The sequence below is a fragment of the Ranitomeya imitator genome, chromosome 5 (genome assembly GCF_032444005.1).
Source record: "Ranitomeya imitator isolate aRanImi1 chromosome 5, aRanImi1.pri, whole genome shotgun sequence".
In the NCBI taxonomy this organism is placed as follows: domain Eukaryota; kingdom Metazoa; phylum Chordata; class Amphibia; order Anura; family Dendrobatidae; genus Ranitomeya; species Ranitomeya imitator.
In genome coordinates, this window is record NC_091286.1 from 495,665,977 (window position 1) to 495,688,727 (window position 22,751).

Genomic DNA, 22,751 nt, shown 5'->3' on the forward strand with positions numbered 1-22,751 from the left:
GCATATGCAAACCAGCCGTGAACATCTACAGCTCTCCTCCAGTGGTGAGAACACCATCTTATGTCTCAGCTTCCTGTAACCTTATAATGTGACATATAAAAGCAAACATATGCATGAAGTTGAGCAAGGTCTACTAATCAGAAGAGGGACCATGAATACTGGCAGGCAGGAGGAAGTCCACATAGCTCTGGTCCTGCAGCCATGGACATCAGACAGGGCTGCTGAAACAGGGTTCTGCAAATCTTTGGAAAGAATGGGATATCAGGCTTAACAGTCTCACTTGAAATATTTAACCTGTACTTATCTAAATATATAATTGTCAATTGGCTCTGTCACAGCTTCTGGCGATTGTGTCGCTACCACAATCCACCACGCTGGAAGTAGCCGACCGCCATATTGGAATATCCAAATGATGGGTATTCCAATGGCACGCGCTCGTGGTACCGGACCTTTGCGCAGTGCCACCAGCGGGTCTGTTAGGTGTCGAGTTCCCGCCTCTGCACAGGGGGAATCTCGAACCATCTCCGCTGCGGTCTCCCATTCTTCTCCAGCCACAGTGGAGGCTGCTCAGCAGAGACGTCGGTCCCAGCATCTAGCTAAGGCTGATACAGGGCGACTGGTTACTACTGTCCTTCCAGGCTCTGCCTTTGTAGCCAGCACTGATCAGCAGTGAGCAGGTCTTTCTGGGACTAAGTCCTGCTTTTCCCATACTGAGCATGCCCATGGGACGACCTCCAATTCGAGGGTGTTGTGATTCAGCTTTTGGGCTCCTTCCGGTGGTTGTAGAGGGTAATGCAGTTGAGCCTGGACTGCAGGATTTGAACACAGATGGGGCATTAGAGAGTCCGAATGGCATCACAAGGTATTCAAAATGGCCTTCGGGCGTATTAAATGCAGTTTTCCATTCGTCACCCTGCTTAATACGAATAAGATTATATGCCCCTCGAAGATCTATCTTGGTAAACCAGCTAGTCCTGCAGTCCAGGCACAACTGCATTACCCTCTACAACCACCGGAGGGAGCCCAAAAGCTGAATTCACAACAGTACCCCCCCTTGAGGAGGGGTCACCGAACCCTCACCAGAGCCCCCAGGCCGATCAGGATGAGCCCGATGAAAGGTACGAACCAAATCAGCGGGCATGGACATCAGAGGCAGAAACCCAAGAATTATCCTCCTGGCCATAACCCTTCCATTTGACAAGGTACTGAAGCTTCCGCCTCGAAAAAGGAGAATCCAAAATCTTCTCAACAACATATTTCAACTCCCCATCGACCAACACAGGGGCCGGAGGATCAACAGAGGGAACAACGGGCTCCACATATTTCCACAACAAAGATCTATGGAAGACATTATGAATAGCAAAAGAGGCCGGAAGCGCCAGGCGAAAGGACACCGGATTAATAATCTCAGAAATCCTTATAAGGACCAATAAATCGAGGCTTAAACTTAGGGGAAGAAACCTTCATAGGAACATGACGGGAAGATAACCAAAGCAGATCCCCAACCCGAAGCCGGGAACCAACACACCGACGACGGTTAGCAAAACGTTGAGCCTCCTCCTGAGACAGCACCAAATTGTGCACCACATGAGCCCAAATCTGCTGCAACCTGTCGACCACAGAATCCACACCAGGAAGGTCAGAAGGCTCAACCTGCCCAGAAGAAAAACGAGGATGAAAACCAAAATTACAAAAAAAAAGGCAAAACCAAAGTAGCCGAAGTTGCCGAACTAGCCCGATTATTAAGGGCAAACTCGGCCAATGGCAAAAAAGCCACCCAATCAACCTGATCAGAAGACACAAAGCATCTCAAATAGGTTTCCAAGGTCTGATTAGTTCGCTCAGTCTGGCCATTTGTCTGAGGATGAAATGCAGAAGAATAAGACAAATCAATGCCCAGCTTGGCACAAAAGGCCCGCCAAAACCTAGAAACAAACTGGGAACCTCTGTCGGACACAATATTCTCCGGAATACCATGCAAACGTACCACATGCTGAAAAAACAACGGAACCAAATCAGAAGAAGAAGGCAATTTAGGCAAAGTCACCAAATGAACCATCTTAGAAAATCGGTCACAGACAACCCAGATAACCGACATCCTTTGGGAAACAGGAAGATCGGAAATAAAATCCATAGAAATATGTGTCCAGAGCCTCTTGGGAACCGGTAATGGCAAAAGCAACCCGCTAGCGCGGGAACAGCAAGGCTTAGCCCGCGCACAAATCCTGCAGTCCAGGCACAACCACCGGAGGGAGCCCAAAAGCTGAATTCACAACACTCAGGTCCTGTTGCGTCTCCTATTAGACCATCCGGAAGGTCTTGTAGCACTGCCGCTATAAAAGGTTCGCATGGCCGCTCAGCCATGCGCTAGTGTACACTTGTAAACGTGTGTGTGTGTTGACGTGTGAAAGTCGTTCATTAATTATCCCCTCTCTTGTGTATGACTGATCGCGTAAGGTGGATGATTGCTATCTAGCGCCCGACTTAGCTATCAGCACGTGACACACAAAACAGCGTCAAATTGCTGTGACCGCCAGTGCGGCATCGTGCGTTTTCACAGCGCTTTCCTTACTCAAGCCTGGGTGGTTAGTGGCATCCACCAGAGCGGCACCGCACGCACTCTCGTGCATCTAAATAATTATTATTATTTCATTCACTCTGACACCCCAGTTGCGGTGTCGAGCGCAAGAGGTCTAGATGAACTCTAATCCAGAGTCTTGGGATTGAGTTCTGTGACTCCTTGCTTGCGCTCTTTTGTGCGGTACCATGGCCCTGTGACGCAGCAGGGTTCACTTTCTTCATTATAGGGTGAAGTTAACCCGTGTGTGAATCCATTTTGCACCGCCATATAGTCCGTCATTATTCAGCAGCAGGTTCCATCTGTGCACGTTGGACCCTGGGCTGCGAACGCACCTTATTCTATCTATCTAATTATTTGGTGCGATCCGCTAGCCCTAACAGGGTCATATCATACTCACTTGCTCCTGGTGTGTCTCTGCATGTCCCCGCTTCTCTGGCGCTGGCTGCTTCTTCCTGTGTTCAGCGGTACGATGTGACCGTTGAACATAGGAAGAAGCTGCTGGCGCCCGGAAACCATCAATCAGTGAGAATCAGGGACCGCGCCGGGAGCAGGTGAGTAGAACGGAGGAGGGTGAGCATTCCGATATTCACCTGTCCCGTTCCACCGCAGTGAGCCGCTCCGTCTTCCACATCCTCTACCTGTGACGTTCAGGTCAGAGGGTGCGATGACGTGTTTAGTGTGCGTGCCGCCCTCTGCCTGAACAAACAGTTACCGCAGAGGACCCGGAGAACGGAGCGGCGACCGGCAGTGGAATAGGAAAAGGTGAATATCGCAAGTGTCGGGGGCCTGCTCAGGACAAGAGGTGAGTATGTCATTTTTTTTATCGCAGCAGCAGCATATGGGGCACATGTTTCTATGGAGCATCTTATGGGGCCATAATCAACCATTATGCAGCATTATATGGGGCAAATGTTAAGGGGCCATAATCAACCATTATGCAGCATTATATGGTGCAAATGGTTCTATGGAGCATCTTATGGGGCCATAATCAACCTTTGTGCAGCATTATACGAGGCACATTTTCTATGGAGCATCTTATGGGGCCATAATCAACCTTTATGCAGCATTATATGGGGCAAATGTTTCTATGGAGCATCTTATGGGGCCATAATCAACCTTTGTGCAGCATTATATGGGACACGTTTTCTATGGAGCATCTTATGGGGCCACAATCAACCTTTGTGCAGCATTATATGTGGGACATTTTCTATGGAGCATCTTATGGGGCCATAATCAACCTTTGTGCAGCATTATATGGGGCACATTTTCTATGGAGCATCTTATGAGGCCGTAATCAACCTTTGTGTAGCATTATATGGGACACATTTTCTATGGAGCATCTTATGAGGCCATAATCAACCTTTGTGTAGCATTATAAGGGGCACATTTTCTATGGAGCATCTTATGAGGCCATAATCAACCTTTGTGTAGCATTATAAGGGGCACATTTTCTATGGAGCATCTTAGGAGGCCATAATCAACCTTTGTGCAGCATTATATGGGCACATTTTCTATAGAGCATCTTATGGGGCCATAATAAACCTTTGTGCAGCATTATATGGGCACATTTTCTATGGAGCATCTTATGGGGCCATAATCAACCTTTATGCAGCATTATGTGGGGCAAATGTTTCTATGGAGCATCTTATGGGGCCATAATCAACCTTTATGCAGGATTGTATGGGGCAAATGTTTCTATGGAGCATCTTATGGGGCAATAATTAAGCTTTGTCCAGCATTATATAGGGCATATTTTTGCATGAAGCATCTAATGGGGCGCATCATAGACTTTATGGAGCATTATACGGGGCATATTTTGTATGGGGCATCGCTTGGGGACGAAAGATTCTCAGTGCTGCAAAGCCTGCCCCCATCGGGACATCACCACCCTCCCGATGCGACAGCATCGGGCCTCATCTAGTCATAGCAATAATTGCGAAAAGAGGAGCTTCACTTCAAGTGTGTTGAGAGAAAAAGAAAATTGAAGAGATGCTGCAGCAGTACCATCTGCTGGCCAACAAGTCATCTCGTGCAGCGGAAATGATCTGCAGCGAGTGGCATGAAGAGGAAACATTTCTAGGAGCTAAAAATATAAATGAATCAGTTTTCCATGTTAGCTAGGAAAGATTAGACATACACAAAACCAATCCAGATCACTTACAGAAACCAGGATCACAGTGCACAACAAACACACAGTGGTCAGACATCTATGCTGGTGATATCACTAATATAACTCACACAATGGCATCACATGTACATGAACATCTCCTTAATGGATGTGCCCATGTATATTTCTAATCACATGATGCATAACTCTGCATGACAAAGTGGAAGATGCTTAGCGGAGTATAAATTAGTTGCCTGACAGTAAAAAAATATTTTTCTTTAGACATGGACTGATGCATACTCTACTTCCAGCACCCTCACAGATCCAGCATAGGAGGCTCCAGGTGTCTGCAGTGGCTCTTGTGGTTTCCACCCTGTTCGCACAGTATTGCTGCAGTCCGTAATTGGCTGCAGCAGTCAGGTACCTAGAGGAGTGCATCATCAGACAAACATCAGCTGACACACACCTGTGCTTCAGAGCTGCCGTAGACTTGAGCAGTCTCTGCTGGATCTGTGGGGTCGCTGGAAATGGAGTACGCCTTCGTTTATTATTTTTAATCAATCCATGCCTAAAAACAAATCTTTACAACCAATTATAGTCTATAGATTTAAAAAATATATTGTGTGAATATACTAAAAAAACATCAGCCGAATAACCTACCCTTAAATGTATAGTAGCATGTTCACCAGGATGAAAACGCAAATGAAAAAATATCTTTAACCCCTTAACGACCGCCGATATGCCTTTTAACGGTGGCAGTTAAGGGTACTTAAACCACAGCGCCGTTAATTAACGGCGCTGTGGAAAAAGTGAATAGCGCACCCGGAAGATCTTTGGGGTCTCGGCTGCCAGGGGTAGCCGAGACCCCAAAGAACATGATCGGGGTCGGTTTTTACCGACCCCTGTTTTGCGATCGCCGGTAATTAACTGTTTACCAGTGGCCGCAAAAAAAAAAAAAAAAGCGATGTGTCATTCTCTGTCCTCCGATGTGATCGCACATCAGAGGACAGAAAAATAGGGGGATTTGGGGACCCTGTTATACTTACGGGTGTCCCTGGGTCCTCCTGCGTCCCCTCCTGCACGCCGGCTTCTTCATCCGGTAACAAAATGGCGCGCAGTGCGCCCGCCATGATCTGCCAGAGTTGGGGCTACATTTAGGGTTAGGGTTGGGGTTAAATTTAGGATTAGGGTTAGGGCTAGGGTTAGGCTTCTTTCACACTTGCGTCGGTACGGGGCCATCGCAATGCGTCAGCCCAAGGTACCGACGCACGTTGTGAAAATTGTGCACAACGTAGGCAGCGGATGCAGTTTTTCAATGCATCCGCTGCCCAGTCTATGTCCTGGGGAGGAAGGGGCGGAGTTACGGGCACGCATGCGCGGTCGGAAATGGCGGACGCGACGTACAAAAAAACGTTACATTGAACTTTTTTTGTGACGACGATCCGCCAAAACACAATGGTTCCAGTGCACGACGGACGCGACGTGTGGCCATCTGTCGCGATCCGTTGGCAATACAAGTCTATGGGCAAAAAATGCATCCTGCGGGCACATTTGCAGGATCCGTTTTTTGTCCAAAATGACGGATTGCGACAGATGCCACATGACGCAAGTGTGAAAGCAGCCTTAGGGCTAGGGTTAGGGTTGGGGTGGGGCTAAAGTTAGGGCTAGGATTAGGGTTGGGCTAGGGTTAGGGCTAGGGTTGGGGCTAAGGTTAGGGTTGGGGCTAAATTTAGGGTTAGGGTTGCGGCTAAAGTTAGGGTTAGAGTTGGGATTAGGGTTAGGATTAGGGTTAGGGTTGGCATTAGGGTTACGTTTTGGATTAGGGTTAGGTTTGGGATTAGGGTTAAGGTTAGGGTTGGGATTAGGGTTAGGGGTGTATTGGGATTAGGGTTAGGTTTGAGGTTAGGGTTGAGATTTGGATTAGGGTTGTGTTGGATTTAGGGTTTTGATTAGGGTTATGGTTAGGGTTGAGATTAGGGTTGTTTTGGGGTTAGGGTTGTGATTATCATTAGGGCTGTGATTAGGATTATGGATCGAGTTGGGATTAGGGGTGTGTTGGGGTTAGGGTTGGAGTTAGAATTGGGGGGGTTCCACTGTTTAGGTACATCAGGGGGTCTCCAAAAGCGACAGCCAATTTTGCGTTCAAAAAGTCAAATGGTGCTCCCTCCCTTCTGAGCTCTGCCATGCCCAAACAGTGGTCCCCCCCACACACGGGGTACCAGCATGCTCAAGACAAATTGGACAAAAACTTTTGGGGTCCAATTTCTCTTGTTACCCTTGTGAAAATAAAAACTTGGGGGCTAAAAAATCTTTTGTGGAAAAAAAAAATATTTTTTATTTTCACGACTCTGCATTATAAACTTCTGTGAAGCACTTGGGCATTCAAAGTTCTCACCACACATCTAGATAAGTACCATGGGGGGTCTAGTTTCCAAAATAGGGTCACTTGTGGTTTTTTTTTTACTGTTTAGGTACATCAGGGACTCTGCAAACGCAACATAACGCCCGCAGACCATTCTATCAAAGTCTGCATTCCAAAACGGCGCTCCTTCCCTTGCGAGCTCTGCCATGCACCCAAACAGTGGTCCCCCCCACATATGGGGTATCAGCCTACTCAGCATAAATTGCACAATAAATTTTGGGGTCCAATTTCTCCTGTTACCCTTGTGAAAGTAAAAATTTGGGGGTGAAAAGATCATTTTTGTGGAAAAAATATGATTTTTTTATTTTCATGGCTCTACATTATAAACTTCTGTGAAGCAGTTGGGGGTTCATAGTACTCACCACACATCTAGATAAGCTCTTTGGGAGGGTCTAGTTTCCAAAATGGGGTCACTTGTGGGGGGTTTCCACTGTTTAGGTACATCAGGAGCTCTGCAAATGCAACATGACACCCGCAGACCATCCCATCAAAGTCTGCATTCCAAGCGGCGCTCCTTCCCTTGCGAGCCCCGATGGGTGCCCAAACAGTGCCCCCCCCCCCCCCCAAATATGGGGTATCAGCATACTTAGGACAAACTTGTCAACAGATTTTGGTGTCCAATGTCTCCTGTTACCCTTGAGAAAATAAAAAATTGCAGGCTAAAAAATAATTTTTCAGAAAAAAAAAAGGATTTTTTTTATTTTCACGGCTCTACTTTATAAATTTCTGTGAAGCACTTGGGGGTTTAAAGTGCTCACCACACATCTAGATAAGTTCCTTAAGGGGTCTAGTTTCCAAAATGGGGTCACTTGTGGGGGGTTTCTACTGTTTAGGCACTTCAGGGGCTCTCCAAACGCGACATGGCGTCTGATCTCAATTCCAGCAAATTCTACATTGAAAAAGTAAAATGGCACTCCTTCTCTTCCAAGCTCTGCGGTGCGCCCAAACAGTGGTTTACCCCCACATATGGGGTATTGACATACTCAGGAGAAGTTGCACAACAACTTTTGTGGTCTAATTTCTCCTGTTACCCTTGTGAAAATAAAAATTTGGGGGCAAAAAGATAATTTTTGTAGAAAAAATGCGATTTTTTATTTTCACGGCTCTACGTAATAAACTTCCGTGAAGCACCTGGGGGTTTAAAGTGCTCACCACACATCTAGATAAGTTCCTTAAGGGGTCTAGTTTCCAAAATGGTGTCACTTGTGGGGGGTTTCCACTGTTTAGGCACATCAGGGGCTCTCCAAACGTGACATGGCGTCCGATCTCAATTCCAGCAAATTCTACATTGAAAAAGTAAAACGGCACTCCTTCTCTTCCAAGCTCTGCGGTGCGCCCAAACACTGGTTTACCCCCACATATGGGGTATCGATGTACTCAGGAGAAATTGCACAACAACTTTTGTGGTCTAATTTCTCCTGTTACCCTTGTGAAAATAAGAATTTGTGGGCGAAAAGATCATTTTTGTGTAAACAAAAGCGATTTTTTATTTTCACGGCTCTACGGTATAAACTTCTGTGAAGCACTTGGGGTTCAAAGTGCTCACCACACATCTAGATAAGTTCCTTAAGGGGTCTACTTTCCAAAATGGTGTCACTTGTGGAGCGTTTCCACTGTTTAGGCACATCAGGGGCTCTCTAAACGTTACACGGCATCCAATCTTAATTCCAGCCAATTCTGCATTGAAAAAGTCAAACGGCGCTCCTTCTCTTCCAAGCTCTGCGATGCGCCGAAACAGTGGTTTTCCCCCACATATGTGGTATCGGCGTATTCAGGAGAAATTGCATAACAAAATTTATGGTTAAATTTGTTTTTACACTTGTGAAAATAAAAAAAAATGGTTCTGAAGTAAAATGTTTGCAAAAAAAAAGTTAAATGTTCATTTTTTCCTTCCACATTGTTTCAGTTCCTGTGAAGCACGTAAAGGGTTAATAAACTTCTTGAATGTAGTTTTTAGCACCTTGAGGGGTGCATTTTACAATGGTGTCACACTTGGTTATTTTCTATCATATAGAAAATGACTTCAAATGTGATGTGGTCCCTAAAAAAAATGGTGTTGTAAAAATGAGAAATTGCTGGATTCTAAAATTGTGCTGATGTAAAGTAGACATGTGGGAAATGTTATTTATTAACTATTTTTTGTGACACATCTCTCTGATTTAAGGGCATACAAATACAAAGTTTGAAAATTGCAAAATTTTAAAAATTTTCACCATATTTCTGTTTTTTTCATAAATAATCGCAAGTAATATCAAAGAAATGTTACCACTAACATGAAGTACAATATGTCACAAAAAAACAAACTCTGAATTAGCGGGATCTGTTTAAGCGTTCCAGAGTTATAACCTCATAAAGTGACAGTGGTCAGAATTGTAAAAATTGGCTTGGTCATTAAGTACCAAATTGGCTCTGTCACTAAGGGGTTAAGAAACTAGAATCGGAGGAGATGCATCAGGGTCACATAATAGCTAGACTTCAGAACGGTACGGAAATTGTCAGCTTTGGTTCTTGTAAAGTGTTTGGCTTTATTATCCCAGGATGAGTGCTATTTTCTCTATGTGAATCAAGAGCAAACACAAGGTATGAGAAGTAAACGACTACTCACGTTCCAACGCCTCATTCAGATGTCGGTGCATCCCCTCTGTGAGCTATCAGAACCTGTTAGAATCTATAAAGCTATTTAAGCTTCTTTGCGGAAATTCTGCTTGCAAAAGAATCATTAAGAAATGGCCGTTTTTGAGCCGAGTGATGGATCAACAATACCCAAACATGTCTAGAGGTCATGGCAGCACACATTGGCATCCCTGTGCTGTTTGTGATGAACATTGGGGTGGATAGGAGACACTCATGTAAGGGAAAAATACAGAAACTGCAATGACAAAATCACTACTGAAAAACTTTTGGTGAAAACTGACATACTGACCAAACTCGTTTATTTTAGGGAGTTTTTGTACGTATAAGAAAAACTACTGACGTCTGAATGACGCCCAATAGTGAAAAGGGTCACTGAGAATGGTTATAACAATATCAAATGAGCTATTAGTGCAGAAGCCACCAAGAAGCATTAGTTTGAGCCATAGCCTCATTTCTTTTCTTTCTTTTGTCTGTATATACATAAATACATGTATACAGATAAATGTGTAAATACCGTATATAGATAGATAGATAGATAGATAGAGATAGATAGATAGATAGATAGATAGATAGATAGATAGATAGATATAGATATAGATCTCTAGTGAAAAAAGTGCATCTATAGTCACCCGTCTATGAGCAGACATGAAGTTACATAGATGGAAAAGCCGTTTCTGGCTTAAGAAGAGGGCCCTTGTGCAAGAAAAATATTTGGGGCCTTTGCAGTTATAGCTCATACCTCTTGCACCCCCGTTCGGCTTACACAGGTTGCACCCTTTAGTAATAACCATTATTCATTACTCATTATAACCAGGCTATAAAATGCAGTTACTGCAGTTAGGTCTTATGGGTATATAGGAATATAACCCTTATTTTCTCTTTTTGTAACTATTTCAGAATTCCTTAATTATGATGCATGATGACAATCTCTACACGTCGCAGCAGAATATGTTGGTTCTACATTTGCAAAGGGAAATTATACCCAATAACTGCCATAATTTATACATATATTTATACACTCTATAATCCAACAATTGGGACTTACCCACCGATGCTTTCCAGCAGCATTCATGTTGTAAAAACAGATTATTTTGCTACAATAAGTTGCTGTAAAAATGCTAAATCTGTAACTCCCAATAAATCCAACATGCAAGTGTAGTCATTTACATGTATCTTCACTTTCCGGACAACCTTTGCTCTTTCTACACCCTGAACAAAGTGCGGTACAATTAGCCACATGGCCAGGTGATCTAAACGCTTTAGTACTTGAAACAACATTGGTCAATTTACAAGGTTCAAGTCATTCACATTCAGAGTTATGGAGTCGGAGTCTGTGTCCATTATTGGTGGAGTCAGTCAATATAAAATACATAATAAATTGGGTACAGTAGTACAATGCAGGATGTGCTGTAAATGTTTTCATGAGAACTTGGTGTACAATAACAAATTATATTATGGTACTGTGTTAGGCCAGGTTCACATTTGCGGTTGAGTCAGCAGCGTATCGTCCGCAAACGCATGCAAAAATGCATGATAACGCAGCGTTTTTTATCCGCATCAGCTTATGCATGACGGCAAAAAAAAAATGCAGCGTTTGTACATGCGTTTGTGCTTTTTATGCGCATGCGTCTGATATTTCCAGGAGGGCGTGTCTCAATGGGTGTGTCTAAATCAGTTTCTGGACATGTGCAGTCCGAAGTATGCAAGCGCATACGCCCCGCGAAAAACACATGCATAAGCAAAAGTGGGCGAACGCATGCAAACGGATGCACCTGCGTCTACAATGTTAAAGATAGGAAATGAATACGCATGCGGATGTATGCATCAGAAGCGCTGCGGACACAACCGCAAATGTGAAACCGGCCTTAGCCAGAAAAATCGATGTAAATACTTCTATGCCCAACGATGATAAAAGTATTCTCAGAATGATACCTTTATTGACTAACCAAAAAAATATATATGTTTGCAAGCTTTCAGAACACAGAGGCTCCTTCTTCAGGCTTATTAGACATGAAATACTGAGGTTTTTCAAATCCATCTGTGATTGTTACATTAGGGCACCTTCCATTATCATGATGTACAATAACAAATTATATTGTAATCCTAAAGTGAAATCCTTAATTCATTTGTAATCCTGCTTGAAGGAGCCTCTGTGCTCTGAAAGTTTTCAAACATATATTTTTGGGGGTTAGTCAATAAAGCTATCGCTCCGAGAATACTTTTGTCACCGTTGGGCATAAAAGTGTTTACACCAAAGAATTTGGGAAAGTTATGAAATCTACTATATAATTGTCTAAGGGTCACTTCCGTCTTTCTGTCCTTCTGTCTGTCTGTCTGTCACGGATATTCATTGGTCGCGGCCTCTGTCTGTCAAGGAAATCCAAGTCGCTGATTAGTCGCGAAAAAAAAGCCACACCAATCAGCGACGGGCACAGTCCGGAAGAAAATGGCCGCTCCGTACTCCCAGCAGTCACTGCCCGGCGCCCGCATACTCCCCTCCAGCCACCGCTAACACAGGGTTAATGCCGGAGGTAACGGACCGCGTTATGCCGTGGGTAACGCACTCCGTTACCGCAGCTATTAACCCTGTCTGTCCTCAACTTTTTACTATTAATGGTGCCTATGTGGCATCAATAGTAAAAAATCTAATGTTAAAAATAATTAAAAAAGAAAAAACCTGCTATACTCACCCTCTGTTGTCCGCCAAGCCGCTGGCGGCTGCCGCCATCTGCCGTTCCCGGCGATGCATTGCGAAATTACCCAGAAGACTTAGCGGCCTCGCGAGACCGCTAAGTCATCTGGGTAATTTCGCAATGCATCCTGGGAACGGAAGATAGCGGCAGCCGCGCGCTCATCGCCTGCGCCAGATCCGAAGGTGAGTATGTTACAACTCCAATGGGCCCTCGGATCTGAAGGTAAGTATGTTTATTTTTTATTTTTTAACCTGTGACATACGTGGCTGGGCAATATACTACGTGACTGGGCAATATACTACGTGGCTGGGCAATATACTACGTGGCTGGGCAATATACTACGTGACTGGGCAATATACTACGTGGCTCTGTGCTGTATACTACGTAGCTGGGCAATATACTACATGGCTGGGCAATATACTACGTGACTGGGCAATATACTACATGGCTCTGTGCTGTATACTACGTAGCTGGGCAATATACTACATGGCTCTGTGCTGTATACTACGTAGCTGGGCAATATACTACATGGCTCTGTGCTGTATACTACGTAGCTGGGCAACATACTACATGGCTCTGTGCTGTATACTACGTAGCTGGGCAATATACTACGTGGCTCTGTGCTGTATACTACGTCACTGGGCAATATACTACATGCCTCTGTGCTGTATACTACGTAGCTGGGCAATATACTACATGGCTCTGTGCTGTATACTACGTAGCTGGGCAATATACTACGTGGCTGGGCAATATACTACATCACTGGGCAATATACTACGTGACTGGGCAATATACTACGTGGCTGGGCAATATACTACGTGGCTGGGCAATATACTACGTGGCTGGGCAATATACTACGTGGCTCTGTGCTGTATACTACGTGGCTGGGCAATATACTACGTGGCTATGTGCTGTATACTACGTCACTGGGCAATATACTACGTGGCTCTGTGCTGTATACTACGTCACTGGGCAATATACTACATGGCTCTGTGCTGTATACTACGTAGCTGGGCAATATACTACGTGGCTGGGCAATATACTACATCACTGGGCAATATACTACGTGACTGGGCAATATACTACGTGGCTGGGCAATATACTACGTGGCTGGGCAATATACTACGTGGCTGGGCAATATACTACGTGGCTGGGCAATATACTACGTGGCTGGGCAATATACTACGTGGCTCTGTGCTGTATACTACGTCACTGGGCAATATACTACGTGGCTCTATGCTGTATACTACGTAGCTGGGCAATATACTACGTGGCTGGGCAATATACTACGTCACTGGGCAATATACTACGTGACTGGGCAATATACTACGTGGCTGGGCAATATACTACGTGACTGGGCAATATACTACGTGGCTCTGTGCTGTATTCTACGTCACTGGGCAATATACTACGTCGCTCTGCAATATACTACGTGGCTGGGCAATATACTACGTCACTGGGCAATATACTACATCACTGGGAAATATACTGGGTGACTGGGCAATATACTACGTGGCTGGGCAATATACTACGTGGCTCTGTGATGTATACTACGTCAATGTGCAATATACTACGTCACTGGGCAATATAGTACGTGGCTGGCCAATATACTATGTGGCTCTGTGCTGTATACTACGTCGCTGTGCAATATACTACGTCGCTGGGCAATATACTATGTAGATGGGCAATATACTACGTGGCTGGCCAATATACTACGCCACTGGGCAACATACTACGTGGCTGCGCAATATACTACGTAGCTGGGCAATATAGTACATCACTGGGCAATAAACTACGTGACTGGGCAATATACTACATCACTGGGCAATATACTACGTGGCTGGGCAATATACTACGTGGCTGGGCAATATACTACGTGGCTGGGCAATATACTACATGGCAGGGCAATATACTACGTGGACATGCATATTCTAGAATAACCGATGCGTTAGAATCGGGCCACCATCTAGTGTCCTATAAATGTCTGTTGTGTTCCTGATCTCAGGATAATAATAATAATAATAATTTTATTTATATAGCGCCAACATATTCCGCAGCGCTTTACAAATTATAGAGGGGACTTGTACAGACAATAGACATTACAGCATAACAGAAATACAGTTCAAAACAGATACCAGGAGGAGTGAGGGCCCTGCTCGCAAGCTTACAAACTATGGGGAAAAGGGGAGACACGAGAGGTGGATGGTAACAATTGCTTTAGTTATTCGGACCAGCTATAGTGTAAGGCTCAGGTGTTCATGTAAAGCTGCATGAACCAGTTACCTGCCTAAGTATGTAGCAGTACAGACACAGAGGGCTATTAACTGCATAAAGTGTATGAGAACATGATGCGAGGAACCTTTTTTTTTTTTTTTTTTTTTTTATTATAAATAGGCCACACAGGGATCGTTAGGTTAATGCATTGAGGCAGTAGGCCAGTCTGAACAAATGAGTTTTTAGGGCACGCTTAAAACTGTGGGGATTGGGGATTAATCGTATTAACCTAGGTAGTGCATTCCAAAGGATCTCGGCTTTTAGCTGAGCTGAATCTGTGCTGCACTTTATGCACATGCTCAGTAGTGACCAGTGCTGGGGAGTCGAAGTCAGGGAAATTGTGGAGTCAGAATCCGTGGTTTGGCTTACCTACTCCACAGCCCTGGCTGGAAGTGCATTCAGGGCGGATTAATACACCTGAGAGTGAAGCAGCCTAAGTACACTGACTTCGACCTGCCAACAATGTAATTCCAGCTAGATTCGCATATTGCTTTTCCTCTAGATTTCTCATGACTGGAAAATCCAATCTCTACAATGAAAGGTCCAGTTTTATTCAGGGACAAGCGTCTATACAGCTATACCACTACTTCCATAGGGAAAAATGTGCTGGAAGGTTGCCTTTAAATGGCCACTGTCACCCCCCTCCAGCCGTTATAAACTAAAAGAGCCACCTTGTGCAGCAGTAATGCTGCATTCTAACAAGGTGGCTCTTTTAGTTTTAGGTTCAAGTATACCCCAAATAAAGCGTTTTTATACTTAGCCACAATTCCTGTCTCTAGCCAGGGAGGCGGGTCCTCACTCCCCAGCTCTAACCGCTCCTCTGCCGTCACTCAATCTTCCTGCGCTTTCGGCGCCGCCCCCTCAGCGCTGTGTACGTTTCAAAACCGGCGCCTGTGCAGTGTACTGCTGTGCTGCGCAGACGCAGTAAGCTCTGGCCATCTGACGTCCCAGCCAGGCTTGCAGACTGCGCCTGCGCTGGCATTGCGGCCAGCCACCTTTGGAATCCCCACCCCGCACTGTGCATAATGCATAACACAGTGCGGGGCAGGTTTGGTGCATCCTTTATGTATGGCATATCACCTATGTATGGCATATCACCTATGTATGGCATATCACCTATGTATGGCATATCACCTATGTATGGCACAACCCTTATGTATGGTATATCACCTATGTATACATATCACTTATGTATGGCATATCACCTATGTATGGCATATCACCTATGTATGGCATATCACCTATGTATGGCACAACCCTTATGTATGGCATATCACCTATGTATGGCATATCACCTATGTATGGCATATCACCTATGTATGGCATATCACCTATGTATGGCATATCACCTATGTATGGCACAACCCTTATGTATGGTATATCACCTATGTATACATATCACTTATGTATGGCATATCACCTATGTATGGCATATCCTTTATGTATGGCGTATCCTTTATGTATGGCATATCACCTATGTATGGGATATCACCTATGTATGGCATATCACCTATATATGGCACAACCCTTATGTATGGCATATCACCTATGTGTGGCATATCCTTTATGTATGGCATATCACCTATGTATGGCACAACTCTTATGTATGGCATATCACCTATATGGCATATCCCTTATGTATGGCATATCACCTATGTATGCATATCACTTATGTATGGCATATCACCTATGTATGCATATCACCTATGTATGGTATAACGCTTGTGTATGGCATATCACTTATGTATGGCATATCACTAATGTATGGCATATCACCTATATATGGCATATCACCTATGTATGGTATATCCCTCATGTATGGCATATCACCTATGTATGGCATATCACCTATGTATGGCATATCCCTCATGTATGGCATATCCCTCATGTATGGCATATCACCTATGTATGGCATATCACGTATGTATGGCATATCACGTATGTATGGCATATCACCTATGTATGGCATATCAACTATATATGGCATATCACCTATGTTTGGCATATCCCTTATTTATGGCATATCTTTTATGTATGGCATATTACCTATATATGGCATATCCTTTATCTATGGCATATCCTTTATGTATGGCATATTCAATTCAATTCAATGAAGCTTTATTGGCAGCACCAAATAAACAGTTTTGCCAAAGGACGTGTACTGTAGGGAATAGGGAGAAGGGACTGTGGGGATAATGGGTGGGGACTGTGGGGACGATGGATGGGGTAATAACATTGGTCTGAGTGCGATCCGTTTTTTCACGGCCAGCACTCGGACCGAAAATATATTTGCATGAACAAACCCTTATATTGTTCTTCTGCAAAATGATTAGATTAATAACAAATACTTGGAAGACTGAGGCTGGCAACTGCTGCTGCAAAGGGGCCGCTATACCCTGCTTTACTATAAAATGTCATAAATAAATTCCAGTATTTTCTCAGCTAACCCACTTAGAAAAATTGTTGGTAGCATTTTATTGTATATTTTCCTTAAGATTCCGTTCTCACCATGAATATTAGTTTGTGATGTACAGTAGCTTTTCTGCAGCATTTCTGCACACATTAACCAAATTAGGTAACTTGTGTGTTTCATTGCATTTTTTACATGCGGTTTTATAGTTTTGACACTGAGGTCTTTGCTACTTACTGGTATTTAACTCTTGATGCAGCCATATGCGGATTCACATGCGATTTTAGTGCGTTTCCCCAACGGAAACTCAATATAAATGCTTGAGGTTTTTTTATGTGCGGATTCTCCTCATTTAATACAATTCTATTGGAAAAATCAAGACATTAAACTCCGCAAGAGACATTGATATGCTGAGGATTTGAAGCAGTTTTTGAAGCAGTTTTGGCTTACAAATACCAAAGGTAAAAAGCTCACCAAATACTCGAGGGGCGTGGCTTGCTGGGGATCAGGAGTAGACCTGTGTTACAGGAGCTCCTGAAAAATCCCTCATTATAAGCGACTTATTACATGCTTTTTGGGAAGAAATTACCCCAGATCTTATCCAAAGCGACTAGGATTAAGGCACAAAATGGAAAAACCAGCTTTTATTGCGACAACAATAACACCAAGACAAAGAAGCTTCAGCTACGGCCTTACCACAGGCCTGCATACACAAAAGAACAAAGGACTACGCCCTACAATACTGTCAGGCCTCAGCCCAGATCCGGCTACAGGAGGACCACTGTACAAGCAACCGTCCACAGCGGCTCCCGCACAGAAAACTGAGACCATCCAGCCTCCTTGCATGGACCGGAGCTTCCTCCGTGACTAGGCCCAAAGCCGCGGCCTCGCCTAAGCCAGCGAGACCGGGAGGAATGAGGGAGGCTGAAACCCCACCCACAGCTCCGCCCATGGCGCGGCGACACAGCTCCCAGCGAGAAGAGCCCCGACCTGGCTGCCGAGAAAACCCCGGGTAAGCTTCCACTGCAGGCAGCTCTCACTCCGAAGTCCCCGGGCCCCTTGTTGTCTCTTACCGGGCCGGCGCGGTCTCCGGGAAGGGAATAGGAGCCGCGGCCATCAATACGCAGGCGGGACAGAAGAGAGGGAGAGGGATCGAGGCCCTGCCCACGTCTCCGCCCACAGCTAGCGACGGCCGCACTGTTAAGGAGAGGAGCCCGGACCCGGCTACAAGGGAGAAGCTAGGTAAGCTCCCTCCACAAGCGGCTCCAGCTCTGAGGTTCCCAAAATCCCCTATTCAAGCCGGCGCGACCTCCGGCAGAGGAATCAAAGCTGCGGCTCTGCATGCAACAGCGGGGACGGGGAGTGAGAGAGGGGACGAGACCTCGCCCACAACTCCGCCCACGGCACACAGCGGCCCTGCTCATATAAGAATGAGCCCAGACCCCGTTGCAAGAGGGATCCCGGGCGGACTCCTCTTACCGCAAGCGGCCCCTGCTTTATACCCATGATGCGGCACGACCCTTGGGATTAAAAACAAAATCACGGCCCTGCATATGCCAGTGGAGATGGGGAGCAGGAGACGAGATGAAACTCCGCCCACAACTCCGCCCATAACTCGTAGTGACACCACAGCTAGAGAAATAAAGAGGCAGAAAGCCAGCCGTACCCTGAATTACGATGCCCCTGTGTTCACACCCCAGCTTAGAACCCAGGTGACGGAGGGGCATAGAATCAAAAGCTTTGGCGCAGCGCTGATTAGATCAGATGATACATCACAATTAAATCGTCACCCACAAGCAGCACTGTTACAGAGATCTAATAGCTCTACCAATAAGGGGGGGGGGAGAACCCCACCACAGAGGTATTATGTCCCTTCCCCAGCACAGAGGGGGTGAAAGTTATGGAAAACCCACCTACGGAATCAGATATAGACAATTTGATGAAAAATTTCTGCGACTATTTCAACAAAAAAATGGACAAACAATCCCTAATACTAGATAAATTCTTGCTTTCTTTCAATCCGACAAGCACTGAATCATCTAGTACGGTTACAGCATCTGGGTCATACATAAAGGACGCGTTGACATCCATAGCGGAAAGCCTAGACTCCTCCTCGTCCGTATCTTCCTCAAGGTCTTCCCTCTGCAATTATTCTCCACCAACACAAGATTCATACGCATCTTCTGCAAACTCTTCAGACAGCAGTATGGAGGACTTTTCCCCTGGGAACTATGATCTTCCTCATTCGGATCCTTCACCAACCCCCCCTATATCCTCAGATTTGCTAGAAAGTCTGCAAAGAGACATAGACTCACTCAAATGTAACTTAGCAACTCTTGAAGACCATAGACGAAGAAGCAACGTAAAAATCAGGGGAGTCTCTGAGTCTGTCAAACCCCCCCACTTGAAAAACTATATTCACAAAATCATTTCTAAATTCATTCCTGACTTCAACGAACCCAATATCATAGAAAGAGTTTACCGAAGTAAAAGACCTGTGTCCCTCCCACCAGATGTGCCAAGAGACATTATTGTCTCCTTTTTCCCAGCCTGGGTTAGAGGTAAACTATTTGACCTCTCCTCCGATAAAAGCTTCTTGCTCTCCTCATATGGCCACCTAACATTCTTCAGAGACTTATCTAAAGACACTTTGAAAAAGCGACGAGACTTTTCACCAGTCACACGGGAGCTCCGGAGATCCCACTTTGCATACTCATGGTCTGCTCCCTCTACTCTTTTGGTAAAGCTATTGTCCGGAATTGTACATATTCCATCTCCTGCAGAGGGTATATCCTTCCTGAAACAGCAGGGTCTGAAACCTTCCAGAACCTCCAACAGCCCTACCTGATCTGTAGTCCTGTTCTTCACATATTAACATTTGTCTTCATTACGTCTCTCACAAGCTATAAACGCATTTCTTCCTAACAATTAGCTTTGATAATGAGCCAGATATTCTTGCTACCCACAGAGTCGCAGGCTCACCCAAGGGTGCTCCCGGACATGAAAGCTACATTATTCAACACATTATGCTTAAAGTAAGTTTACAGTTCATAACAGGTCTTTCTATTCTATCATCTACTGATTATCTAATATGTTTATACTAATCTACTGTACGATACCTGTTTTCCCCTATTGCTATAGGGGTTTATTTTCCCCACCTCCATATCCCATCCTCTCCCTCTCGTCCCTCCCTAAACTACCCTTCCCGGTTAAAAGTTAAAATTCTAATAAAACTTTTGGGGGAAAAAAAAAAAAAAACCTCACCAAATACTCAACAAGTGCATGTGGCCTAAAGGTACCGTCACACATAACGATATTGTTAACAATATCGTTGCTCTTTGTGATGTAGCAACGATATCGTTAACGAAATCATTATGCGTGACAAGGACCAACGATGAGGCCCCTGCTGGGAGATCGTTGGTTGCTGGGGAATGATCAGGACTTTATTTCGTCGCTGGATCACCCGCTGACATCGCTGAATCGGCGTGTGTGACACCGATCCAGCGATGTCCTCACTGGTAACCAGGGTAAACATCGGGTTACTAAGCGCAGGGCCGCGCTTAGTAACCCGATGTTTACCCTGGTTACCATTGTAAAAGTAAAAAGAAAAACAGTACATACTTACATTTCTGTCACGTCCTTCAGCGTCAGCTTCCCTGCGTCCCCCAGTGTCAGCGCCGGCCGGCCGTAAAGCACAGCACAGCAATGACGTCACCGCTCTGCTTTCCGGCCAGCGCTTACACAGTGCAGGGAAGCTGACGCTGGGGGATGCAACAGGAATGTAAGTATGTAGTGTTTTTTTTTTTACTTTTACAATAGTAACCAGGGTAAACATCGGGTTACTAAGCGCGGTCCTGCGACCACACAACAACTTACCAACGATCACGGCCAGGTCGTATCGCTGGTCGTGATCGTTGGTAAATCGTTAAGTGTAATGGTACCTTAAGACAACACATCTGTCACAGCGTCAAAATATCACCAAAAACTGAATGTGGGAACTTAATCTTATATAGTAAAGAAGCTACCGTAAGTGAAGAGAATTGGACTAGCCGTACACTTTAGAAAAATGTAGATGGAGGATCCCATAAACATGCATGCTCATCTCAACTGAACGTACATGTGATCTGTATGGGAAGAGGGAAGTAAGGATGTGGCAGACACACCTGACAGTGTGATAGTCTTTCCTATTATGAAGAGGGTCATGAGTGCAGAGGGTCATGAGTGCCGCATACACATTATATATAGGGAAGACAAAGAATATTGACTGATAATAGCAGCTGGCAAATCCAACTAAAAATATAAAGGGGTGGAGGGAAACTTGGTGAATTTATTCAAGTTGAACAAAATGATGGGCAGAAGCCTGGCTCCAGTGTCCTTGCTTGTGTAACACCCCAGGTAACCAGTTGTTACAGTGGCATTGCTTTCCTCATGGGAAGAGTAATGTAATGCTTGGAAGCGAGGAATGATTCCTTTATCAGGTAATCAGCACATACAACACTGTTCTGACTCCAGGCCAGAAGGGGAGCTCTGAACCCAGTTTCAGGCGAGCTTCCCTTGATATAATATATATTCTGGACTGAGGGAGGAGTTAGGGAGTTCGTCCAGGGAGACCAGATGAGAAGAGTCGGTAGCAGATGGTGAAGGAGAGAGGAGAGAAAGGATAGAGGAGAGAAAGGAAAGCTGGGGCCGTGCAGCCACATGTGATGCTGCAGCTCCTGGAAGGAAAGAGCAGCCGAACAGTCTGTAGAGACTGGAAGGGGAAGAGAAGAGAGAATTGAGGAGCTAGAAGGGAGCTGTGATTGGGCTCCTTTCTAAGCTGAAGTGCAGCCGAGGTTGTAGGGGGAAACTTCATGCCCCACGGCAGAAACCAGCAGACAGCTGGATTTCAAGTCACCTGTCCACCATTAAAACCCAAAGACACAGCAACAGATAGAGCCCGGAGTCATCTGAGTCATCTGACAGACCCTGTAAAAAGGCTTGAGTTACCTGTCATGCGGGTAGTGTCCAAGGCACCAGGGGGACAGAAAGAACGTGAGGACCTTGTGTGAGGCCTAAGGCAGCAAGGGACTACTACATAGCACATAGTGGAAGGCTTCCAACCCCACCTGCTTAGGGGGATTCCCGAGCTGCTTCCAGGCTGGCCGGACCACACCGGCACCCGTGATCTGGACCCTGGACTGTGGCTGCCTTGCAACAGTAAAGAGGTAAGGAGACTGAAACTTGTGTCCTCTGTTTCTTTCTCCACCACCTACCACCTGTCCCTACTACACCAGGAGACATGGGGACCCCAGCTTCACCTGTGGGAAGCCATACAAACTTTGCTGCAGTGCCATCACCCCCAGAGGACCCCTTTAAGCAGTGTCGGTCATCCCTGACCGAATACCACAGGTGGCATCACAAACATTTTTTATTCTAAAAACCCCTTTAAAGACTGTCCCTTTTATTTGGACACCGAGGGCCACGGACAGGGTCCCTGCCACCGTGACCTCCCCTTTAATGACCACCGGACACGGTACAGAGTACCCCTAGGCCCTAGTGGGCGCTCCACTTGTAGTACATGGCTTCTGGAACAGAGCCCTGCAAGCCTCCTCCTACCTGCCGCCACCCCTGGTGCCTTTTCCTATTAGTGA

At 45.3% G+C, this 22,751-nt stretch overlaps 1 protein-coding gene across 6 annotated transcripts in view; it reads right to left on the bottom strand.

Annotated features, from left to right (window-relative positions):
- SCHIP1 (schwannomin interacting protein 1) overlaps positions 1–22,751 on the bottom strand; it is a 770,942-nt gene that overhangs the window by 112,412 nt on the left and 635,779 nt on the right. The window contains exon 1 of one of the 6 annotated variants that reach the window (XM_069727426.1): positions 10,790–10,923. The exons of the other annotated variants lie outside the window; for them this stretch is intronic. Coding sequence (XP_069583527.1) covers positions 10,790–10,816 — 27 coding nt within the window. The 5' untranslated portion in view covers positions 10,817–10,923. Of the gene's footprint in view, positions 1–10,789; positions 10,924–22,751 lie in introns of those variants that run through there. 6 annotated transcript variants of the gene reach the window in all.